The sequence below is a fragment of the Solanum lycopersicum genome, chromosome 5 (assembly GCF_036512215.1).
Source record: "Solanum lycopersicum chromosome 5, SLM_r2.1".
Classification (NCBI taxonomy): domain Eukaryota; kingdom Viridiplantae; phylum Streptophyta; class Magnoliopsida; order Solanales; family Solanaceae; genus Solanum; species Solanum lycopersicum.
The window spans coordinates 61615640-61625076 of record NC_090804.1 but is presented as its reverse complement, the minus strand read 5'-3'; the positions used below and the strand labels follow the sequence as shown (position 1 = coordinate 61625076).

At 35.8% G+C, this 9437-nt stretch overlaps 1 protein-coding gene across 2 annotated transcripts in view; it reads right to left on the bottom strand.

Moving 5' to 3' along the window:
* Positions 1–8211, bottom strand: part of LOC101252589 (pentatricopeptide repeat-containing protein At3g49740) — a 10464-nt gene extending 2253 nt beyond the window's left edge. For both annotated transcript variants that reach the window (XM_026031211.2, XM_026031212.2), the window contains exons 1-4: positions 5929–8211; positions 5259–5428; positions 4075–4225; positions 549–1658 (exon numbers count right to left, since the gene is read on the bottom strand). In XM_026031211.2, the coding sequence (XP_025886996.2) occupies positions 6021–8183 (2163 nt within the window). In that variant the 5' untranslated portion in view covers positions 8184–8211 and the 3' untranslated portion in view covers positions 549–1658; positions 4075–4225; positions 5259–5428; positions 5929–6020. The remainder of the gene's footprint in view (positions 1–548; positions 1659–4074; positions 4226–5258; positions 5429–5928) is intronic.
* Between the last annotated feature and the right edge of the window lie 1226 nt (positions 8212–9437).

Genomic DNA, 9437 nt, shown 5'->3' with positions numbered 1-9437 from the left:
AGAACCATGAGGTCTCAGGTCCAAATCCTAATATAGCTTTTTAAAAAACACTAGGCTGGTACCTGTTGATACTAGGAGGTGACAAGTACCCTGTGGAATTTGTCGAGGTCTGCGAAAGCTGGCTTGGACACGTCATTAGAAAAAAGTTCTAGTCTGATCAAGGATACTACTACGTATATGTAAATATTTTACTTAACAAAGATGCATCAGATCTTCATATTGTTACACATCTTGTAAATGTGACATGCTTACTTGAAGTTAACAACTTAGGTATATCAGGAGCTGTGATACATTATTCAGCAACACATTTATAAATTTTACTAAAACATGAAATTAAGTAATTGTTTATCCGGAAAAGCTTGAAAAGGAAAATTGAACAAATTGGACATCACAGCTTGACTATGTTTTATGTTTACTTGGTAAGTTGAAAAGAAAAAAATTGTCACTTGGAAAGTATTATATTGGCTTAGAAATGTCATGTTTACTTGGAAGTCTTGCATGTTTGGGATTTATAATTTAATGGAACCTTTTATTTTAAAGAAAGATACCTCTTATTCCACCTTTATCCTTACATGTTGGAACTGAAGGTATGATATGAAGTGTACTTGTGCTGTCTATTTTCTCATGTACCATATTAATGTTTTGTCTTCACTGCATTGACATGCAGAAGCCAAACTGAAGGCACAGTCCATTAGATATCCATTCGATGATCTCTTGAGTCCGATAAACAGTTGACTGAATATCCTCCTCCATGCATAGAATTCGACGTCTCAATGGAATGTGTAGGGGATCATCTGATGGTCTGGGACTTCTGTACCTCATTTGGAAGGTTATTGCACCTGTCATCATTCTCCCTTGAAAATTTTGAAAGGGCTGTCTGTCAAAAGGGCAGCAATATTGTCCTCATATCTGAATGTCATTCAGCTTTCTTTTGAATGATAACAGTGAGTATTTCATAGCTGTACAGAGGGGAAAAGACCAAAGCTGAAGGTAATATTTGAATCATGTAATCTTGTTCCCTTTAAAGGTCAAGAATTCTCAACTTCTGAAGGATTTGTTTTTTTTCCAGACATATGATTGATTAACTTTCCCTTAAAAACAACTCTTGAAGGATGTATGTTTTTTTCCCAGACATATGATTGACTAACCTCCTTATGTTACACAAATCTGATCAAGTACCATATTTTGTACTCTGATGATATTGATATCTTTTGAAGGCAAAGTTGGGACTTTTCCTGATGTGACACAAGCTCCAACAATCCTCAGGAACTATCGGAGGGGGAGAGTCTCAAGGGCTAAATCCAGTCTAATGGGCAGGAAGCAAGAAAAGGGAGGATGTGGCAACTCCTCAGATACTGGGAGTGATAACCATCTCAGAGAGAGTGGACATATGCCAAGTAGCTATGGCAAAAAGACATCTCAATCAAAACATTCATTAGAAAACAGGTTCACCTTTAGTTTTTGTACTTGAAATTTTTCTGGAATTTGGATGGTAACTCGATTTTTTTATTTTCCATTTTTTCTGTCTCTTGTTGCTTCCTGTCTGACGTCTGATAGTGAGAGTGAACTAGCAGTCTCCTCATTGAGAAATGATAAGACGAGAAAGGTTGACGTCGAGAATTCTACAGGACAGATGAATGCTTCCTCTAACATCACTCCTGATAAAAGATGAAGGGAAGGAAACATTAGAAAACAGGAGTATGGACCAAAGAGCTGCTCACAAAATGCGGAATAAATTAATGAGATAAAGGAGCATCTTGTAAACAGGAGTAAGGAGCAAAGAGTGAGTATCCTATCCTCTCTCTATCAAGCTCTCTGGTTCTCTTTCTTCAACACAAGCATGGTGTCTCATGTTAAACAGACAAGTGGACATACTTACCTAGATGTCTGTTGAAATGGATTCATGGTCTGCAATTTGCACAGTACAAATTGTGACTCAACATGAATGTGTTTTACTTGTATTTGTTAAAGATGTGTTCCTTATGTGTCTGTGTATTGCAGAAAGAATATCTTGAACGGGAATTTATATATCCTCTAGGCAACTGTTATTATTGTCATGTGTGTTTCATGCTTACATGTAAGTCATTTGCTGTTAATTATGCTTACATGTAAGTCATTTGCTGTTAATTATGCTTACATGTAAGTCATTTGCTGTTAATTATGTTTAAACTGTAGGTATGATCTATTTTAGAAACAGTAAGAGGCACAATAAAACCCATCTTGCCTTGGTATTTAATACTTGATCACAGAGGTGCATTGTCAAGTGCACCTAATTATCACACAGAAGTTTCATTCGACTATTCTCTCCAAACTTCACATCACTTATGCAGATGGTCTTGCAACTGTATTTTGATTCTTGCTTTGTGAAGACACTAAACTTCCTCTTAACTAGAACCTTGTACCCAAAAGTAGGGTGACCCTGTCCAATCTGCATATGTGTATTCAATAATCTGCTGATGTCCTTGATGTTCGTAAAGTAACATTTTTCACTGGAGTAGATTTTCTATATTGAAGAATATGATAAACTGTATTCCATTGACTCATAAGGAGAACTCAATTACTGACTCACAACACTTGCTGGGAAACCAATGTTAGGTCGAGTCACAATGATTTAACTTTCTACATCTTCCACAATCAGAGTTAGGCACCCTTTTCAGATCTATCGGAATATCAATAGGCCTATAATTCTTAATTCATGTCTCCTCGGGAATATAAGAACATAATTTCTTCATGAAATAAACTTTATCTGGATTCATCAAAACCTTAATGCCTAAGAAGTATATCAATACATCTAGGTTCTTGGTCTGAAATGGTTATTCTTCAAGTTGGTACTTTTTCTTTTCATCATTATATATGATGAGCATATCATCAACATAGATCACCAAATACATGCACAAATCTTGAGGCAATAGAACACACAAAGAACAGTAGTCATTACCTTACTCCTTTTTGTTTACTCAAATCACCTTTGTTCTCACTTCCACCTCATGTCTTTGGGAGCACATGTTTTGTCCATAATTTCGCTCCATGAAAAAACAAGTAAGCTCTAGTGCTATTAAGTGTATATACTTACATTATTCCCAAGATTCAATTGTAAAAGCTAGCGCGTCCATGGTGAGTGAATCATGGGTGTAAACGGGATGTCGGTACATAATTCAACAACTAACACAAAACATCAGACAATCAAGTAATCCATCCTAACAAACTCAGGAAGATCATATATTGCCTAACCTTTATAATAGAAATATCATATATTGATCCACGTTATCTAATCTACTACAGGTACACCAAAAATATAAAAATTGCAAACATGTATTCTTAATTCTAGGAATATGTCTCTTTTTTCCTTCAAAGTAAACCAGATTGTCTGAAAACGAATATGGGAATAGGCTTCCAAAGCTAATTCAAGACAGGTTATTAACAATGTCTGTAACACTGGTTTCTACCAGAGAAAGGACCGATAGTAGTCTCTTAACATGATTTTGGTTGTTAGTTATAGTAGCTATTAGTGGTCAGCATTTTTCCAAATATATATGTATTTTGCACTTGGTGCTAGATTTATGCGTAGAAATAATTCAAAGGCCTCCACAGTCATTTTTTTTCCCTATTACCTTTTAGAGTAAAAAAAATTATTGATGTTATCAACAGCATTCTGGAGGAGGGTTTTTCAGTTTCTATGCTTCTCATTCAAGATATAGTTGCACTTCTCTACCACTTCTTAAGGTTATCTGAAGCATTCAGTGAGGGTGTACATAAGGAGGAAAAAAAATGTCTTTTAACATGTTTAATCTTACAGATATGTATACTAATCACCATGAAGCATAATCAACTTGGAGATTAAACCACATTACACTGGCAAGATTTTTGAGAACAACGCCTTGGGAAACCCCATCTCAAAATTAGCTTTATTTCTATTGACATATTTACATTTTGCTTCATTTAACACCTAAAGTAATGTTTGCTAGCATTAGATCACCAGAAACTGAAGTTTACATGAATGTCAATTGAGTGATGAGCTTGTTGTTGATATTAAACTTACATGATCTCAACAACAGCGCATCCAGCAATGATTACCTGATCAATATTTTTGTATGCCTGTGGAGCCTCTTCAAATTTGCAGGTCCTTGAACAGCAGCAGTTAGATTGAATATGCCGCTTTCGGCAAGTTTAATCAGTTTAGGAGATCTTATCTTGCTCTGGCTCCACAAGAGCCAATCACTTTTATCTAGCATCAAAACATCAGCAGTGAGAAAGAGCTGCTTAAACTCTAATAAGAAAACACACTAGTTCTGAGAAAAATATTTAATAGTATGCCCTTTAACATAATATGGATTTTCATGTTCCACTGGAAGAACAAATACCCAAAAAATGAAGACATTTAGCGAGTTAAAAACCTTACTAGTATATATCAGTATGGCTTTTACTAACAGACCACAGACTAGGCCTAGGTCAGCCATATTTAGCCCTTAAATCTTTAAATGTCTAGTAGCTGAATTTTAGGAGAGATTTTAATGATTGGGAATTGAAAGTAGAGCAATTATTGGATCAATGGTAGAAGAATATAAAGAGGACTGCATATTTTGGACGGCAAGCAATATTCTGTCAGAAGCTGCTACGATATTCTCCCACAAACAGGCTGATTAATTATGAAGAAAATTGGTCATGGAAATGTTATTGAGTACCAAAGCACCTATCATGGTGGTGTGTTTTGGGTGGATTGTCATCAGAGAATTGTGTTTAACCCAAGTAATCTACAAAGGAGAGGCTTCACTTTAAGTAACAGGTGCTATTTATGTAAAATGGATTGGAATCTGTTAATCATCTGTTTATTCACTGTATAATTGCTAAGCAATGTTGGGAGCTGTTCCTGAACCAGTGTGGGGTTACTTAGGTTATGCCTTCAGATATAAGAAGCCTACTAGTCAGCTGGCAAGGGTAAAAGATAGCAAGGAATCAGAAGCAATATGCATATTCTGGACCATCTGGAGAGACAGGAAAAATGCTTTTTTCGAAAACAAAAAAGGATCACATCTTACTGCATGTTTATTTCTGTAGGCATTGTCTGCTTCTGGTATATTTTCATGTACCAGCTTGGTACTTCTTTAATAATACTTCACATCATAAAAAAGAAGCATGTGCATATTTCATTGAATGCAAAACAATTTATGACATATCAAAAGAGGGAATGGGTCATAAGTGCTAGCAGATCGGAATTGAGAGGGACAAACAATAAAAGACCTGCAAACAGAAGCACACACCTGTCGTCACACTAGGTGGTTTATATCCACCTCCCCCTTAGCCCCAGATAGTGTAAGTCCAATCATCACAGCTTTGTCTCCATTGCGAATACTTTGCACAGATTGAAGAATGTTTGTCATCGACCCAAAGCTTTAATAGTTACATCAACACTGTAGCCTCCTGTGATATCCTGCACAAATTGAATAGCTGATAACAATAGTTTAAGCAGTTGGTAGGTTCTCAGATGCAAAGCCGGACATTTATTTCAGAAGAAGAATTCATTTTAACAGCCTAAAAGACAAATAGCTATGGGAAAATCTCCTAATAAATGCACGTGTAAGTCATTTCAGAGTGCTAGAAGGAAAAATCAGATGCTAATAAACAAAATCTAGAGAGCTAGTATTATAAGCACAACCTTTCCTTTATTATCGGACCGTGATAGGTGCAACATGTTTTTGTTCAGCTGGTTGATAAAAATAAAAAAAAATAAAAAGCATATACCATATAAAAGTAATATCACTAGTTTATTAGGACGGTCTCACCATTAATCACCTGATAGTCAACATTCTCTATTATACTGGTTCTACCCATAAGTTTGTCATATTAATCAAAACATAAAAACAGTGCTGTCAAAGGTGCACTCAAGATATTCCATTTACATTACTAGTCTAAATTCTTAAGACATAGTACCTTTCTTCCACCACGAACAATCTCCTTTTGATAAGTAAGGTTGAACTTCGAAACCAAACACGTCAAGAATTCCATCATTAACAAAATGAGTTTTAGGATCCTATCCAACTGCTTCCAGGTTGCTTTAACACTCCACATTTATTCATCAGTTTCCTCACATTAGCAGAGCCCTCCCAGTTCTCTGCACTGGCATAAATATTGGATAAAAGCACATAAACAGAGGGGTTATTCTTCTCAGTCTCAAGCAGAAATCCCGCAGCAATTCTGCCTAGTTTAACATTGCCATAAGCAGCACAGGAACTGAATAATGTCCACCAAACAGTGGAATCTACATCAACATGCCTATCTTTTACCAGTTTTTCTGCCTCATCAAGATATCCAGCCCGGCCTAGAAGATCAACAATGCAAGAGAAGTGGTCTGCTGTAGGTTCTATACCGTAGCTATGAACCATGGAGGTAAAAACTTCAATGCCTTTATTGATTAAGCCTGAATGGCTGCAAGCTGATAGAACTGCATTAAAGGTTGTGTTATCTGGTATGACCCCACCTAATTCTTGCATCATCTCAAAGCAATGTACAGCTTCTTTGCCTTTCCCATGCTGTGCATATGCAGTAATAATTGAATTCCAAGAAACTATGTCTTTTTGTGTCATTATCTGGAAAACCTTAAGAGACCAATGCAACAGTCCACATTTTGCATACAATGTGATGAGGGCATTTCCTAAAGATATTTCTGAAATGAATCCAGATTTGAGAATGAAAGTATGAATCTCCTTCCCTTGTTGAAGAGCTGAAATGCTGGCACAAACACTCAAAATGATGCTAAGAGTAAAAGGGTTAGGCATCAAACATTCACTAACAATCTCAGAGAAGAGGTGCAAGCACCCCATGGGTAGTCCGTTGAGATGACAACCAGAAATCAATGTATTCCAAGAGATCATGTTTCTAGGAAACATGTCATGAAAAACTTGATAAGCCTGCTTCATTTCACCATGCTTGCAGAAGGCAGAGAGCAGAGCATTAGATACTTCAGTCTTAAAGATAAGGGCCTTCTTCAAAACAACACCCAAAATTATTTCAACAATTACTAGAGACTCTGAGCTTGCGAGTATGCTTCCTATGGTAAACTCGTCTGGCTCTAACCCTTCCTTCTGCATTTGAATGTATGCAGAAATTGCTGCACTGTCCAGACAATTTTGGGCATAGCTCGTAATCATGGCATTCCACGACACGTTATCCTTCACCCTTAGTCTTTCAAAAACTAAAAGGGCTTCATTCAAGTTCCCACAACTAGCATACATGGTTATTGTTGCATTAGCGATAGATGTATAGTTTTCCAAACCTATTCTAGCAACTTGAGCATGCAATTGAGAAGCAATTCTAGTACACGTACATGAACTCATTATGGTCACAAATGTGAGCTTGGTAGGTCTCAAAGAAAACTTACACATATCCTTGAACATTATTAATGCCTCCTCAGCTCTTTCCATACTCACTAAACCAGCGATCATTGCATTATAAGTTACAGTATCAAGCACTTCATCCTCAGCTTCTTCAAATACTCCAAAAGCATCAAAATCATTCTTACAGTTAAAATACATGGTAACCAAAGCATTAATCACCGAAGCTCTTACCAAAAACCCCGTCTTGATGACCATCGAATGCACTTGTCTTCCAAAATCCAATAACTCCATATCACACAAACTTAAAACACTAGCAAAAGCATAATTATCATATCTAACACCCAAAAAATGCATTCTTTGAAAAAAATCCAAAGCAATCCCGTGATACCCACTTTCAGCACACCCAGTAATCATTGCATTCCACACAGCCAAATTCCTGTGCGGCATTTCATCAAACACCTTACAAGCATACCCAACTTCACCCAACTTGGTAGAAGCAGACAATAGCGTAGTCCAAGAATAAACATCTGGGGATTCAATTTCTTTAAAGACCCTTTTAACTGAACCCAAATCTTTAGATTTGGCATAGAATGAAAGGAGAGAATTCGATACATATGGGTATTGTTTAAGGTGTGTTTTAATGGCGAAACCGTGGAGCTGATTGCCGAAGGTAGTGTTAAGGATGTTGGCAGAGGCGGTGAGAGTGGTTGAAAGGGTGTAATGATCAGGTCTGAGATGAAGGGAAGAGTGAATTTGGTTGAAGAGAGAGAGAGCATCGGAGAATTGGTGGGAATGAGTGAAGTTTGAAAGAAGGGAATTGAGTTGTTTTATGGAGCTTTCACTTAACTTCATTCGGTTTGTGATTGGAATATTAATTGGTTAGTAAATATATATATATGTAGGCTGTTTTTACGAAATATGAATTCATAAGTCAATTTTTATATTTGAAAATTTTAAATTATAATTTAAAAAATCATAATTTTTACAAAAAAATTAAATTTGAATTTCATACCACGATTTTATATAATTTATTCAAGAGCAGACGTAAACCAAAAGATCTTGTGTGCTTAATGCTTTGCCAAGTCAAGAGAGCCCATTGAAGCTTTACAATGACTGTTTGAATCGTTTTTTACTCTTTTTTCATATCTTTTTGACATCTTGTTTTTTTTTCTCATCTTTTCTTTATTTTTTTCCCCACTTCCCTATTATATTTTACTTACTAAGACAGACTAAAAATGTTAACAAGGCTTCTAAAAATCAGTTTATTTTAAAAGTATTTTTGTTGCAGTAATTTATGTTTAGCCAATAAATAAATGGTATTTTTTAGTAGCAATTGTGTTTGATCAAACTTTTGTTATTCAACCTGTATTATAAGGTTAGCCTAAAAAAAATAGAAACAGAATAAGATGAAACAGAAAGTAAATAGAATACAAGAAGTAATCTAAGTCCACAGAAATTACTGTGCCCTGAAAAAATTAATCCCCTCACTGTACCCGAGGTTATGTATTAATTTCTCTCAAGATAAAACGGATTAATCGTGTTAAAGAAATAGCGGTACCTCAAATTTCTTTAACTTCAGCAAACTTCAGAACAGCAACAAGTTACACAGACTCAGTCGATCGACACTTTGATTTGTTTGAGAGAAAAAATTTATGCAGAGCAGGAAAAAATTCAGTGTTTGAAAAAATGAAAATTGACTTCCTTTTATAGCCATTTTCAGAAAGACACGTATCTGTTTAGAGAAATCTGTTCAAACCCGTTTTATCCAGAAAGTTGTGTCTTTTGGAAAAAATAACAACTTTTCGGGAAAATGTCTCTGTTAGAAAAATAACGACTTTTCGAAAAGAGTAACAACTTTTTGAAATGTTACCGTTACCCGCAAATTTATAAGAGATAATATTAACAGGTTTTATTTGATTTAACAAAAACTGATTTAATCAATCACATCATTTGCCAAATCTGAAGCCGAAGTCGAAGTCCAGCGAGCAACGACGACGGCGGCGCGAGGGAGTATCTTTTTTTTAGCTCTTTAAGAAGTAATGGAAGTGTTTCCTTATATAATGACAACAATTTCCATTTCTTTTGCCGATATGGAGAAATGACTTT